The 16,080-nt window shown below is 54.7% G+C and overlaps 1 protein-coding gene across 1 annotated transcript in view; it reads right to left on the bottom strand.

Annotated features, from left to right (window-relative positions):
- Positions 1 to 16,080, bottom strand: part of PREX1 (phosphatidylinositol-3,4,5-trisphosphate dependent Rac exchange factor 1) — a gene marked incomplete at both ends in the record, with an annotated part of 192,336 nt that overhangs the window by 26,902 nt on the left and 149,354 nt on the right. The window contains 7 exons of the mRNA XM_079720103.1: positions 516 to 627; positions 1,322 to 1,458; positions 3,245 to 3,330; positions 5,034 to 5,182; positions 6,246 to 6,338; positions 8,074 to 8,216; positions 12,786 to 12,858. Coding sequence (XP_079576229.1) covers positions 516 to 627; positions 1,322 to 1,458; positions 3,245 to 3,330; positions 5,034 to 5,182; positions 6,246 to 6,338; positions 8,074 to 8,216; positions 12,786 to 12,858 — 793 coding nt within the window. The remainder of the gene's footprint in view (positions 1 to 515; positions 628 to 1,321; positions 1,459 to 3,244; positions 3,331 to 5,033; positions 5,183 to 6,245; positions 6,339 to 8,073; positions 8,217 to 12,785; positions 12,859 to 16,080) is intronic.

The following is a 16,080-nucleotide window of genomic DNA, read 5'->3' on the forward strand; positions in this document are numbered from 1 at the left end:
GAAACAGGCAAGTGAATGGATTCTCCCATAGAGCCACAGAAAGGAATGCAGCCCTGCTGACACCTTGATTATAGCCTGGTGAGTCTCACTTCGGACTCCTGACCTCCAGAACTGTAACATAATAAATGTGTGGGTTGTTTTGTTTTGCGGTACACGGGCCTCTCACTGTTGTGGCCTCTCCCGTTGCGGAGCACAGGCTCCGGACGCGCAGGCTCAGCGGCCATGGCTCACGGGCCCAGCCGCTCCACGGCATCTGGGATCTTCCCGGACTGGGGCACGAACCCGTTTCCCCTGCATCGGCAGGCGGACTCTCAACCACTGCGCCACCAGGGAAGCCCCCAATGTGTGTTGTTTTAAACCACCAGGTTTGCGGTACTTTGTTACAGCAGCAGTCAGAGACTAACACAGAACCCATGGCGTCGAGATGGACTGGATGGGATCGGGAGGACTGTGCACACAGAGGAGGATCCAGTCCCTGCTGGCACCTCCGTCACACGGCCCACCTGTCCTGTTACCTGAGTTGGACTGGTCTTCCTCTCGGGCCCCCTCGCCACTAGGGTCCTCGCTGGGGGCCTCCCGGGCCTCCTGGGCATCCTCGTGGGTGTGGTAGACCCACTGGTACAGGCCCTGTGCAGGGAGCAGAGTAAGAGGGGCGGCCACGACGCCAGGAGCCCAGGGAGGAAGGGAAGGGGCCGAGGTGCACACTGTTCCCTAATTCCAAGCTCAGGCTTTTAGCCTGTCGGCAACACCACCTTCACAGAGCCCTCCCAGACTTCACTCTGGAACCTTCCTGAGGGACCTGCAGTCACACTCAGCCCTCACTGTCTATAGTCTATGCTCCACACAGAAGCCAGGAAGGAGGAGCCTTAGGAAATGTACATCAGCTCCATGGGAGCAGAAACCTTGTCTCTCCCGTGGCCCCAGGGCCTCGAAACATGCCAGGCACACAGCAGGTGCTCAATAAACACTTATTAAATGAACCAATGAATTAGGATCACCCTCCACAAAACTCTGGTCCCCAACCCAAGTATAACATCAATTTTTTACCGCTGACGTGACTATTTGCCCAACGTGCCCATGTGGTAAGAAAAGAGGGTCTTACCACACCCATTTCACAGTTGTGAAAACTGAGGCCATGAGGTTTAGGAAGCAGAGAGGTCCTAGAGCCCAAGCCCAGCTCAGCCCTGCCAGGTAGGCAGCCCCACCCCACCCAAAACACTGTGGTGCCTTCAGGCTTTTCCCCAGAGAAGGGAACGTGGTCCTCAGCCCCTACCCCAATGAGCAGGGCTTCCCTGATCCCCTTAGCTGCCGGGTGGCTCACCAGGGCCTCTTCTCGGTGGCTCCGGAAAGCCTGGAAGTGCTCCAGGACCTCTGAGGCTCCATCGTTCATCACGTTGTTGCCATTGACCTTCAGGATGCACTGGCCAGCACAGAGGCCTGCGGCCACAGCCTCAGAGCCTAAGGGGGACAAGAGGGCTCGAGGCTGGATGCCAGGCGAAGAGAGCCCGGGGCAGTGCCAGGCAAGAGCAAGTAACCGGATGAACCTGTCCCCCGTCCCACCCACCACCCCAACTCCCCGAAACGCCACCTCCATCCCCCGTACCCTGCAGCCACTCTCCACCCCATGCCAATGGGCAGGACAGGGACTGGCGTTCCCATTTTGCAGAAGAAGAGACTGAGGTTCAGAGAAGTAGCAGCTAGTCCAAGGTCACGCAGCAAGGGAGGATGGACTTGAATCCAGAAACGCTTCACTCTAGAGCTTCATCTCCTTTAAAGTCCCACTACAACCCACGATACTGGGGCCAGGATCAGCCCCATTTTGCAGACAGGGAGACGGAGGCTCAGAGAGGCAAAGTGACTCTCTCAAGGTCACGTGCCTAGGATAAGGCAGGTTTCGAACCCAGGTCTACCAGACTCTAAGGGCATGTTTTCTCAGCTATACCACAACTCCCAAACTGCAGGGCTTGGACCCCAGGGTTTTGTGTGGTTAATATGAAGGGTCTAGAAATGCAAATGAATGTCAAGCTTTGTACACAGGAAAAAAATCAGGCCTGCATGGTGTGATGGGGACAAGTACAGGCCTGGACCCCAGGAGCCTGGGTTCAAATTCTGGCTCTGTCATTGACCAACTGTTTGACCTCAGGCAAGTTCCATAACCTCTCTGTGCCTTGGCTGCCTCATCTGTAAAATGAAGACACTAATAATATCTACTCATAGGGTTCTTGAGAGATTCGGTGAGTTGAAACATGTTAAACATTTAGCCCCGTGCCTGGCTCTTAGTAAGGACTCAAGAAATATCAGCTGTCTTACTATTTTTGCCTATAAACACCTATTCTGCTCTAAGGCAGGGTTTCTCACCTCAACACTACTGACATTCCAGGCTGCATAATTCTCTGCTGTGGGGACTGTCCTGGGCACTGTAGGATGTTCAGCAGCATCCCTGGTCTCTACCCATGAGATGCCAGTAGCACCCGCACCCCAAGTTATAACCATCAAAGATGTCTCCAGACATTGTCAGATGTCTCTGGAGAGTGAAACTGCCCCCAGCTGAGAAACACTGCTTTAGGGATAAATAACATTAAAACCTACTTTAAGATATTAACAAATTCTCAGGAGCTTTCTATCGTGACGTGCATTTTCGATCAATACATATTAAAAGTACAACTATGACCACAGAGTGGGCAATGAATGTTTAAACTTTAAAAACGGGGCCCTCAGATGCAAAGAGGGCTGGGAATCCCGTATCTCAGGTCAATTTGGTTTCATCTCCTGGACAGAGTAACCTCTTAAACAGCACACAAGGAGAAGGCAATAAGAAATCAGAGGTCTCAAACTGCTGGCCTATGGCCTGGATCTATCTGGCCATGGAAGTGTGGCCAAATTTCTATTTCTGGTTTCTTTAAAAAAATCAAATCTGGCAGGAGGAGGTCCACATTCCTGCCTGGCAATAATGAGCTTCAGCTGAAGAAAAACTGCCCCTTATCGAGTGAACATGTATTTTTCTCACTTTGCCATAGTCCTCACCACTCCCTAGTGCCTTCATTTTAGTTGTCCATTTGTAACTGCCTGACCCCCCTCCATAAGTGTTTGCAAGCCTTGGCTTCAAGCAAAGAAGGTAAGTGCTAATGGTGCACTAAGAAGCACAGGCCTGGAGGTAATGGTTTGGGGGCCTCTGAACTCCTTCCACACACACACAGACCCATCTCCCAAAGCTCCCCTCTCCACCTCTTAGGCTCCCGCTCACCTCTCCCCACAGCATAGACGTACGGCGGGGCAGCTCCACGGATCTGGAAGCACAGAGCCTCTGGACGATCGGGGACTTTGATGATCCTGCACCAAGCAAAAGCAGCCATAAGGTAAAGCAGTACCACTCCCGACAGCCCAGGGGGTCACCCTGGGAGCCCCTGCCCCCCAGGCTTTTGGGAAATCAAACCCCACATAGCAGTAGCACCGTGCTGTCCAAATGTATAGAGAAACCTCGTCTAACCAAAGCCCACGGCAGCAGGATCTTTGATTGATCAGAACCAGCTGGCCCACCCTTGGAGATTCGGTCCATGCACAGAAATTCCCACTCACCCCCCTACCCCTTTCTCCATCATTCTCTTGGTGAGAGGAGGCCTCATGCCAGCCAGACCAGCACCTTGGCCAGTGAACATTTTATTCAATAATCACAGATTTGGGAGAGTGACGAGTGACCCAGAACATCTTGGTGCTGACTCTAGAAAAATGCCCATGTGTCCCCCAGAGAGCATGATTTGAAAACCCAGGTGTTGGCCATTCTGTGGTGGGTCACCAGGGCAGAGTGGGCAACACCTTCCCAGGGTCATACAGCAGGTGTCATTAATCCAGGGGCTTCCCTACCAAGGGCATGCCCCCTACATTGGGCCTTGGATCGTTCCCACCCGCCAGATAAAGCCGTCTTGAGAGCCTGTTCTCAAACCCCAGGTATTTCTGGAACTTGAAGCAGGAACGTTCCACCTTGGTGATTTCTGCCACTTCTACATACCAACCAAACTATCAATCATTTTCCCTAAATTGACACGTCTTTTTACTGAAATAATCCTATTTAAAACTTTCCATTACTCTCATCAATAGAAAACCGGGAGCATCTGCCTTAAATAGAAGGGAGAAGTGAAAACCAAATCCACAGGTTATAAAATAGAAAATGCTTCTCCCTGTACCTATATCTGGTACCCGACCACTTCTCACCACCCCACCATTGCCACGCGGGGCTGGGCCACCAGCCTCCTTACCACTCCCCCTGCTTCCACCTCTGCCCCTGACAATCTAGTCTCCACCTGCAGCCAGAGAGATTCGGCCAGAACCTACATCAGATCATGCCGCCCCTCTGCTCAGAACCTTCCAGTAGCTCCACGCTCCTTACCGTGGGCACAGGCCCTATAGGGCCTGGCTGACCTCACTGCCCACCCCTCTTTCTCATTCACTCTCTTCCAGCCCCATCAGCTTCCTCATTGTTCTTCACACACACCAGCCACAGTTCCACCCCAGGACCTTTGCACTCGCTGTTTCCTCTGCCTGGAACCCTCCTCCTCCAGAAGTCCCCTTGACTCGCTCCCTCACCTCCTTCAGGTCTTCACCTCAGTTCTCAGTGGCATCTCCCTGACCACCACCCCTCCCCACAGCCCATCTCCTGTCCCAGCTTTATCTATTGGTCCACACTCACGACTACCTGAACTACCTGGCTCAGTATGTATGTCTCTTACTTTTCTGCTTTGTTTTTTGTCTGTCTCCTGCTCTACCCTCCAAACAGACTGAGATCTATGAGGGTAGAAGTGAATCTATCCAGACGGGGCTGCATCCTCAGAGCCTGAAACACCAGTGGGCACACAGCAGGCGCTCAAACATCTGTCAACTGAACAAAGGCAGCAGCACTGTGTCACGTGCCTGCAGAAGGAACCCGAACCACGGGGAATCGGGACGGCTTGGGGCCCCCACCAACACCTCTAGGACTCGGGCAACTCCTAAGCCTGAGAGGAAGGTCACCAGACACCCCACCCGGGGGGGACACTCACTCTTTGGCCTTGGTGGCTACCAGGAGACGCAGCGGGCGGCGGGAACAGAAGGACTGGCTGAGGATGGACTCCACCTCTGCGAAGGGCCGCAGGAACACCAGGTCCTCGTTGACGGAGTAGATCTTCCTCCCTACCTGCAGGCCGGCCATCTGGGCGGGGGTGGAGCGGGAGACAAGCACACCAGGTAACTGGCCCCTCCCCTCCCTTCTCCTCCTCACTAAGGAGCCTTTTTTCTTTTTTTTACAGATCCTTTATTACTTTATTCTAACAACTGCAAAAACCTTCCTATAGTGTACCTTTTGTTTTCCTTTGACATATTCTAACTCTGTTAGTTTCTCATTGGTCTTGAATGCATTCAGGCAGCGCAGAGCCAGCACCAGGCACCAAGTACAACCAGCGGGAGGCCCCCCGGGCAACCCCGCTCCCCTCTGTGGTAAGCAGCTAGGGCGCTGGGGAGACCCGTTCTGGCCAACGAGCTATGGAGGGAGGCCTACAGGGGGCGCTAACGGGAAAGACGTTTTTCCCCTGAGGAGGAGCTGTCAGTCCGCCCGTGCTTCCCACCCAGCTGTGAGAGGACACGAGGCATGGACCTGGGGCGGCCACCTTGTGACCACGAGGGCTTGGCCAGGAAAGTCAAAGAGACATCGACCCCGAACCAAGGCACAACCACCTCCTTCTCACTGCTTATGTTATTAGAAAAATGAAGCCCCACGGTTCCTGCCACTGTGAGGCCAGCATGTGGCTACTTGCAGCCGTACACATTGCTAATCGCTACGAGGAAGCAACCAGAGCACCTGGACGAAGCGGCAGGTGCCTCTCTCCCACCCACCTGCACACCCCCTGGGAACAGCTGAGAGGACCCGGGGCTGAATCCTTGGCTGTCCTCCTCCAGACCTTGTATCCATGTCACAGCAACCCCGGATATTTTTTCCATAATCGGAGCTGATTCAGACCCTCGGGTCGTTTTCATGCACCACCCCGTACGGCCAGCAGGGGGAGCTGGTGGCACATGCTGGGAGGGCAGCCCCAAGCCATGGATTCTGCAGACAAGACCACCCCACCCTCAGTTTCCCCACCAGGGCAATGAACAAGGAGGGACCACTGACATCCCAGGGCTTTCTGAGCTAGCCTGCCTCAAGAAACGAGGAGAGATGCCCCACTTTCCCATCCGCACCCAGCCCGAGCCAGGGTGGCCCCTCTGAGCGGCCTCACCTCCGCCAGCGAGCCCCTCTGGACCGACTTCACCACCACGGCCTTGTTCTTCTCCTCGATGTCGAAGCCATAGTCGTCCTCCTGGGGCAGGATCTGAGGGTCCGAGGCAGGAGAGATGGTGAGGCAGGGAGGGGGGCCTGAGGCCAACCCCACCTTGGCCCCCATGGTGAGAACCGTGATCCTGCCAGCTCTTCACGCCCCAGATCTACTCAGGGTACAGATTGGGGGGTGGGGTGAGGCAGGATGGATTTAAACGCTAGCAGCACCCAGGACGCAGAAGATGCTCAATATGTACCTGTCACGTGAAGACCCGCCACTGGGCTCGTGATTCAGCCTGCTGCTGACCACACGTATTTGTTTACTTTTCATTGCCTGTCTCACCTTCCTCTCCCCAACCTGAGGACAGAGCCTCCTTATTTATGTACCACTGTCTCCCCATCTGCTGGCATACAGTAGGTGCTCAATAACAACTTACTGACTTAATGAATAAAATAGATCCAAAGGTATCCAGCCACCAAGAACTTGGGGACAGGAAGGGAGTTTAGGGAGGAGCCGTCCCTCCCCATCACAGGATGACAGGCAGGTTGGTGGGTTCGGGGGCGTCAGTGGTGGTGAGGATACAGGGAAATGCGTTTATTCGTTCAATAAATATGTGCTGAGCTGCTGCCTATTATATGGGCCAGGGACTTTACTGTTCCAGAAACAGCACCGAACAAGACAGACGGTTCCTGCCCTCGTGCAGCTGACTATCTACTGGGGGAGACAGACTACAAACAAATAAAGAACTATAGAATGTGGTGCAGGGAGTGTATGTAGTTTGAATTAAAACAAATGACTTAAAGGGACAGGAAGTGGTGTGGCAGTGGGGCCAGAGAAGGGGATATCTGAGCTGAGACCTGAATGAAGTGAGGAACAGAAGTTTATAAAGGGTGGAGAAAAGTGCTTCAGGCGGAGGGCACAGCATGTGCAAAGGCCCTGAGTCAGGCTCCAAGGTACTGGAGGATGAGAAAGAAGATCAGGGTGGCTGGAGTGGCTGGGGTGGGTGGGATGAGGAAGGGGAGAGCACAGGAGATGAAGCTGGAGAGGCATAATGAGAAGCTGGAGAGGCATGATGAGTCTTGAAGGCCATGGTGAGAGACTGGATTTATCCTAAGTGTGATGGGGAGCACTGGAGGGCTTTGTTGTGCAATAAATGGGAATTGGAACAGCAGCCCCCATAAGTACTACAGGAAAGAAGTTAATGGAGCTGCCTTCTCATCAGGTGAACTTCGGCCTCAACTCTGGCAATGACAGGAGACCTAACCTCTCCAAGCCTCTCTCCTGGTTGCCTGCTGTGGGCCAGGTCTTAAGATGGAGGCCGCTGCTCACCAGTGGGAGAGAAGCAGGATTTGGTGGGCTGGGCTAGTAAAATATCTGAACAGGCTGGTAAATGTTCTACCTTAACTGCAAGGCTATTTACGGCAACTGAACAAGGACAGGGTGACAGCCCAGAAGATACAAGGTTTTCGTGTGAAGGAGGACTCCTGCAGGACCCAGGAGGCCCTCCTCCCTGCACAAGGCTAGGCTGGGGTGTGGGGCAGACAAGGGGAGATGGGAAGGAAAAGAAAAGGAGCCCAGCAAGCCCAATCTCATCTGTCAAGAGGGTAGTCTGTCCAGTAAAGCAACCTGGCCTCTGGGCAGTGTTGCCAGCCACCACCTAGAATCCCCCATACTCTTGGGTATTCCAAGTTGACCTCAACTTCTCCAGCCATAATCTGAAGGTTGCCCAGTTCCCGGGGCTGCAGACGGGTCTGGGAAGGAAGATGCAGCAGCACATCTCTGCTCCTACCAGCAGGCGCTTGGCCAGAATGTTCTCCACCAGCTTGAAGTCGCTGCGAAGCTGTTTGTTCTTGCTGCTGGTTCCCTCCATCTCCTCGTCTGCGTGGAAACGGAAGTACTGGGACTCATCCTTGAACTCGCTCTTCTCCAGCACTGGGAACCCACAGACATGCAAGCACAAGGTCAGGCTCACACGGGAAGCTTTCAGGAGCATCTGCCAACTGGCAGCCACGGGCCGGAACCAGCCCCTGGACAAGTTTGGTTTGGCCAGCACGGTGCTCTATTAAGTAAAATCCTGTGCCAATACTAACATATTAGGATATTCAACATAAAAGCCTGGCTTTCTGACTTCCCTTGAAAAATCTGAACTCGCCCCACCTGCTATAAAGGCATATTACAAAGCCATGGTAACAAAACCTGTGTGGAACCACAGCAGAAGCAGATTAAAAGCCAGCAGAAGAGAACAGCAATCACATAAGAGGACACTGTGTTTACGGGAACTCAGCATGTGATGGATGCTGAACGATCACGTGGAGTATTCCACAGATGGTACAGGGAAAACTGACTCATGGGAAAAAAAAATAAAACCAGATCCCTACCTCATACCATATATAACAATAAACTCCTCTTGGATTAAAGACCTAAATAGGAACAGAAAAGCTAAAGCTCACCAAACAAAATGCAGTAGAATATCTCTGTCCTAGAGCAGAAAAGGAGTTCATATACAAGACCCCCCAAAAAGCACTATGATAAAATTAAGGACTTCCATTCAGTAGGAAGGCCATAGGCAGGCCGCAGATTCAAAACTAATTGTACTGTCTAAAACCAACAAAGAATAAATACCTAGAATATATAGGAAACTCCAACAAATCAACCAGAGAAAGCTGGGAAACTCATAGATAAAAGGGCAAAGGATATGAATGGGCAATTAACATATGGGAAAATCTAAGCAGGCAGCAATTGTATGAAAAGGAACTCACCCTCACTGATAAGCAGAAAGAGACCACAGTGAAACCCTTTAGACCAGGGACTAACACACTCAGTCCCTGTGGGCCAAATGTGGCCCACTCCTGCTTTTTATAAATAGTTTTATTGGGACACAGCCACACCCATTTATTTACAGTTTGTCTGGGGATGCTTTGGGGCCACAATGACAGAATTAAATAATTGCAAGAGACTGTATGGTCCACAAAATCTAAAGTATTTACTATCTGGGCCTTTACAGAAAAAGTCTTCTGACCTCTGTTCTAAGACAAGGCAGGAAAATGAATAAAAAGAACCAGTAACAATCAGCATGTGATGTGGTCCCTGTGGATTACAATTTAACTAAATACCTTCTCGTGCAGGGCACGCCGGGGATACAGGCTTAAGTTCACTTACTCCGCAGACAAAGAAGGACCTGCTGCACCCCTTTTAAAGATAGGAAGACTGAAGCCCAGAGGAGCTAAATAAACTGCCCAAGGTCACAGAGCCCAGGCTCCCCCTCTTCACCATACTGCCCAGCCTGGCCTGATAGATGGGGGTGAGGACAAATTAGAGGGGAGAAATCGAGGCAATCGTCTGAAGTCAGCAGGCCCCCGAAAGAAGGACAAGGAGCTGCCTTAGCTTCGCGATGTCCCCGCCATCCCAGAAGACCTCTGGTGACATGAAAAGCATCAGGAGCCCTTCCTTCCTGTCTCCTTCCTTTCCCGGGACAGCTAGCTGTTTGTGAGCATCGTGCTCAGGCCACCTCTATTACCTCCTTGGAGACAACAGACACACAAATTGCTGCTTTCCCCAGAGCTGGGAGCCAGGCCCCAGGAGGCCGGCTGGCTTCCCCTCCACTGTAAACACGAGGCTAAAAGACTCAGGGAGTGGGAAGAGGAAGCACCGTGTTGTGTCTCGTGTCTCGGCTGAAATATGTGGGGAAACATCTGGAATCCCGGAGTCCGGGAGCTCAGCCAGGTGAGAGCCAACCACTCCCAACTTCCAGTCGAGGCCACTGGCCAGGCTTCATGAGACGGGCACAGATCCACGTTCAAATCCCTGCCCGGCCCCTCCCAACTTCACGGCCGTTTAGCCTCTCTGAGCCTCAGGTTCCTCATCTGTGGGGATAATAACAGCACCAACTTCCCGGGGTGTCTGCGAGGATTAAATGGCGAGCCTCAGTTTCCCTGTATGTGCCTAAGGCACTGGACCGCTGGCCTCTGGGTCCCTCCCCGGGGACACCTCAGAGCCCCGGGAGCTCGGGTCCGACACCACGGGAGGCGCCACACAGGCCCCGCCCCACGCTCCACCTTGCACCCTAACCTGCATTCTGCAGCGGCCACAACCCTAGCATCCGGCCCTTTCCTCTTTCAGCCTATTTTTGAGTTCGTGGCAGGAACAAGGGAGCGAGGACCGCGCCCTGCAATTTCTCTCCCTGAGCGACCCTGAGGGTGTTGCTGTTGCCCGGGATCACCCCCTCCACGACGTCCTCAGCCGGCCGCCTTCCCAAAATAGTAGCTGGGGTGGACCCCTAATTACTCTCACCCACAAATGAGAGGCTCTGCCCAGCTGACGGGAGGCGGGGGATGGAGCTGCGAGGGCCCCCCGCAGGGAACACAGCGGCTTTCGGGAATGACCGAGGCTGCCGGGCTCCCGCCCTGACCCAGAGTGAGTCCCAACCCCACAGAGCCGTGGCCACGTTGAGCTCAGATGGGAAGGGGAAAGATGGGGAAACTGAGGCCGGGGAGGGGCAGGGCTTTGCCGGCAGTCCGCCGAGTCAGGCCCAAAACCGGGCCTGCCAGCTACGAGGCAGGGGGCAAATGCGATGACCTGTCACCCCAGGGGCGCCTCTCTCTCCCTGCTGAAGGGAGAGTAAATCCAGCAGCTAGACCAGGGGTAGAAAACTTGTTTTTCTAAATGAAGTTTTACTGGCTCAGAGCCACACCCACTTGTTTACACATCCCCCTGCAGCTGCTTTTAGGCTACAGGGGGCAGAGCTGGGCTGTGACAGAGACCGTGTGGCCTACAAGGACTAAGATAGTTACTGTCTGACCCTCTGCAGACAGAGTTTGCCAACCCCTGAGCTGGAGCACAGAGCAGGTGCTGGGAGGAGGAATGACCAGAAGCCCTTCCCGAGTCTCAGGCCTCCGCTGCCACCACATGCATCCAGGCAGCGTGGTCCCTCCTCTGGACGATGACAGCCGCCTTCTCCCTGGCCTCCCTGCTTCCGCCCTCACCCTCACAGACACTGTCCGCAGGCAGCCAGAGGGCACCTGTAAGAAGCCCAGCCAGGCACGTCCTTCCCCTGCTCCGAACCCTCCCGGGACGCCCACCTCACTGGAGTAAGAGCCAAAGTCCTCCTCACATGCTCGTAATAGTCCAGAAAATGTACTTATTTACTGTCGTGTGATTCACACACGCACACACGCGCGTACAGGCACACGAGGGCAAGACTTGCATCCATCTTGCTCACCCCGGTCCCCAGAGCCTAGCACGGTGCCTGCACGCAGAAGGCAGCCTCTGGAAGACAGCAGGATGAGCAAAGACGGAGGGGAGGTGTGGAATCGGCCTCACAGGGACAGAGCAGCTCCAGGAAGAAAAGTGAATCTGAGCTGGTCCAGGGGGTGAGGAAAGAGAGGAGCCATCCTAGCAGGCGGCCAGGTGACCTCGCTGGGGAGGCACGAATCGAGCAGAAACACTGAATAAGTGAGGGGGTGAGGCAGGGAGGGAGGGACACCCGGGCGAGAGAAACTGCAAGTGACAAGGTCCTGGGGAGTGTTCTGGAAACAGGAGAAAGGCTCCCCAGTGGAGGTTCAAAGTCCACTCGTCCCAAAAGGGTGGGAGCCTCAGGGCAGGCCACAGAGCTCAGTGGTTGACATGTGGCCTGCGACGCCAGCCTGCCTGGGTTCACATCCCAGCCCCTCCTTGTCAGGTGACCTTGAGCAAGTGTCCCAGCTGCCTGAGCTTCCATTCCTCGTTTACAGACATTCATACCAACATCAAAGGATCGATCGTCCCAAGGACCAAACTCATTGCTACATGGAGAGTTCTTAGGAGGAGGCCAGGCACGCAGAGTATCACTTCTGTGTTAACTGAAAATGGCGTCAGTGGGAGCATTTTCTCCTCCCTCTGCCCAGCTTCCTGCCCCAGGACCATCTCTGATCGTCAGCCTCTCTCCCCTCTTAGGTGCTTCTCCCTGTGCGGGGAGGGGTGAGGCGTCTGAGGGGCGAGGCCCCGCCTGGCCTCCCTTCTCTCATGCTCACAACCCGCCCGTCCTCTGTCCCCACGGACCCCTCTCCTCTCCTCTCCTCTCCTCCCTGGAAGCCCGTGGGCCAGGTCCGCGTCGTCCACCCTCACTGCCCACCCTGGGAGGCCACATCCCATGAGGGAGGAAGGGCTTAGGAAGCCCATGGATTTGACCTCACATCCGGTCTGTGTTTTGCAGCCAATCTTTACCAGCCACCTAGGTCCCCACTGGCCACCTGAAGTGATGTCCCCATCAGTGCAGAACGGGGCGGGTGGGGTGGGGAAGGGTTCAATCCACGAGCTGCAGCACAGGCCCACCCGGCATCCAGCCCGGGCTCACCCACAGGCACGCTGGGCAGCCGCCAGCCCACCACTTGCTCCCTCTGGGCCTCAGTTTCCCCCTGCCGTAAAATGCACCAGGGACCAGGGTCCCTGCCAGCTCTTCTGTTCCAGGACAGGACCCCCACCCCACCCCGGGGAGGCTGGGCTGAAGGGGAAGGGGCAGATTACCGTGGTGCATGAAGCCGTTGTTACACAGGCCCACGCCAAGCGCCACCGCCTCCTCACGTGTCTGGCAATCGCCCTGGAACAGAACAAGAAGCAGAGGGTGTTAGGTGGACCCGCTGAGCCAAGGGGCTGAGCCAGGCTGGGGAAAAGCCCACCACCACCGGGAACGGAGACTCCACGAGGGCAGGGATGTGTGTCTGTCTTGTTTACTGTAGTATCCCCCAACCATGTCTGTGATTGTTATTAATAAACTCCAAACAAGAAAAGTATTTAATTGCATGTTAATTATTTACATGTGAGAAATGCATGCTGTACCATGCCATAAACACCACAAATGAGAAATGGCGATTTTATGTGGCAGACACTGCTGGTTGCCCAGCAACAACCCTCCCCGGCCCCATCCCACCCTAGTACTGAAACCCTCACTCTTAACAGACAGCAATTCATCTACCTAGACAACCACAGATCCCAGCCTCCTTTACAGCTAGAGGTGGCCAATGAGATATAAGCAGAAACCACTGATAGGGAGCTCTGGCAAAACACTCTTTGTCCCCGGTCCTTCCTTTCTCTTCCTCCTGCCTGGAACAAAGGTATGATGGCTGGAGCTCCTGCAGTCATCCTAGAGCACAATGTGACCTCAAAAATAGAAACACACTAAGGACGGCAGAGCAAAAAGAAAGAGCAGGGGTGGTCTTCAAAGATATCATGAGATTGTACTAGCAGCTCTGGGCCACCAACCTCCGGGCTTCTCTCATACCAAAGAAAAATAAACCCCTAATTTGTTTCAGCCTCAGTAGTTGACTCTCTGATACTAGAAATCAAGTTCAACTCCTAACTGACCTGGCTCCTCCCTGAGCAGAGGAACCCAAGGTCAAGGAACAGCTGGTGCCGATTCTCCCAGAGAGTGTGCCCTGGAGCCGGTGCCCCTCCGCGTCTGCTCCCGAGAAGCTGGAAGTCTCCTGGTGCCAGTTCCTCCTAGGACCTGGCTCCTGGGTCTCCCCCTGACTCTGTGGGTGCTCCATGGCCTTCTCAATAAGTCATCTTCTCTTTTTTACTTTCCTTAAGTTAACCAGATACTGTTTCTGTTTCTTGCAACCCAAATAATCTCAGTATATCCAGGCAAAGTATGTGAGTTGTGTGTGTACGTAGGGGAAGTGACAGGCAAAGGAAACAGCACGGACAAAGGTCCAGAGGTGGACAAAGCTTAGAGTACAGAAAATAACATGGCCGGCAAAAGGGTGAGTGAGAACGTCAGCTCTTTAAGGAAAAGGCCTTTGATCTATTGTGTTCCCTGCTGAATCCTAAGTGCTTAGAACAGAGCCTGGCATGCAGTAGGTGCTCAGTACATACTTGCTGATTGAATAAAGACATTGTCAGCAGGGACTAACTCATGCATTAGTCTGTAGCCAGGTCAATGAGCTTCGCTCCGCTCAGCCGGCCTCTCGTTTAAAATACTGCCCAAGTGAGAAGTTATTCCAAGAGACACTGGCCCGACAGAGCCAGGCCAGAAGCCTCCACTGTTGGTGTATCCCCTCCCAGGCCCCTGCCAGCAGTGGAGGGGCCAGGGAGGGAATTCCTCAGCTACAGGAGAAATGAATTCAGAGCTGCAGGCCTCAGCCTGCCAAGGTCCCAGAGCAGAGCCTGGGGGAGCCACTGGCCTCAGCTGCTCTAGCTGCCCCAGGCTGACTCAGAGATGACAAATCTGTCCTGTGGGACTGCAGGCCAGCGGCTGGAGAGCCAGCACGCTCACAGCCCTGCCAGCAGAGCAGCCAGCCATGCAAGAGGCCGCATCCGGAGCAGCCGCCCCCAGCTGTGAGGGGCCCAGGAGGCGGGCAGGCCCAGCTCTGCAGCCCAGGGGGCCCGGGCAGGCATCTGGAGCCCACCTAGCTTTCTGAAGCTCTCACAACCTGGGCTCCCAGCCCATCCCAGCCCGTCCCGGCCTCTCTTCTCTCCAAAGGGCCCTGGGGTGACCCATGTGGTGGCTCCCAAAGTGAGAACAGCACACGGATTCTCTGGTCAAGAGTGAAATACGCTAACCCTGGATGTGTTCACCGCCTGAAAAGCAAGCCCCCACCCCACATCCTGCCAGCCGTGGGGAAACCGAAAGTCATCCAGTCCCCATTTTCTCCCCTCCCAGAGGAAGGCACAGGCATACACAGCCCTGTGCAATCAACCTCAGCAGCACACTTCCCCTTCATCCCCCACTCACCCACCAGCCCCCCTCGCTGGGGGCTCCATCCACGACGGCCTCCTTGCTGCTCCTGCCACACACGACATGTGACCCCACCTCAGGGCCTTCGCACCTACTCCTTCCTCCCCCTGGAATGCCCTGCCCTGGCTTTTCAGGTCTCAGTGCCCATGTCAGCTCCTCCTAACTGCCTAGACGGTCAACCCAGAGGCAATCGCTGTTATTAACCCCATTTGACAGATGAAGAAATTGAGGCACAGACAGGCTTGGCACTTGCCCAAGTTTACAGCATGAGAATGGAATCCTTTTACAGCCGGACCTTCCCTCCAAGTTACAAATAGGGAAACTGAGGCTCCAAGAGGGGAGGAGAGTTACCCAGAGTTACAGCCAGGGCTCCTGTCCTGCCCTTGTTTATCCTTTGTTTCCTCTGCTGGTGCCTTGAGCTGTCGGCCTGGCCCTTTGCCTGATGACCCACCCCAGCCTTGCCACCCCACCCCGGGTGCTAGAAACCCCGCCGCCGTCAGCACTGCCATCTGCCTGAGCATGGGGGTCAGCGTAGCGGGCGCTCAGGGCACATTTCGGCGGAGCCGGCACAGGAGCCAGCAGATATGAGCCCTCCCGCACCTGGCTCCTGGCCTGTCCCTGCTCTCTCCTGCCCTAGCCCACCGACCCCCGCCCTTTTTTTTTTTTTTTTTTTTTGCGGTACGCGGGCCTCTCACTGTTGTGGCCTCTCCCGTTGCGGAGCACAGGCTCCGGACGCGCAGGCCCAGTGGCCATGGCTCACGGGCCCAGCCGCTCCGCAGCATGTGGGATCCTCCCGGACCAGGGCACGAACCCATGTCCCCTGCATCGGCAGGCGGACTCTCAACCACTGCGCCACCAGGGAAGCCCCCCGCCCTCCTTTTGACGGCCACAGCCTAGGGCATCCTGGAGCCCAGGCAGCACAGACCTAAAAACCATGAGCAGAGAGGTGAGGAGAGCAAACTCTGGAGCTGGATCCCCCGAGTTCAAACCCCTGTTTGGCCAAGCCGTGACCGTGGGCAATTCCTTAACCTCTCGGACTTTCATTTCCTCATTTGTACTTTTTATCCCCAGATTTGCCCTTGACTT

This window comes from Hyperoodon ampullatus (genome assembly GCF_949752795.1).
Source record: "Hyperoodon ampullatus genome assembly, chromosome: 14".
Taxonomy (NCBI): domain Eukaryota; kingdom Metazoa; phylum Chordata; class Mammalia; order Artiodactyla; family Ziphiidae; genus Hyperoodon; species Hyperoodon ampullatus.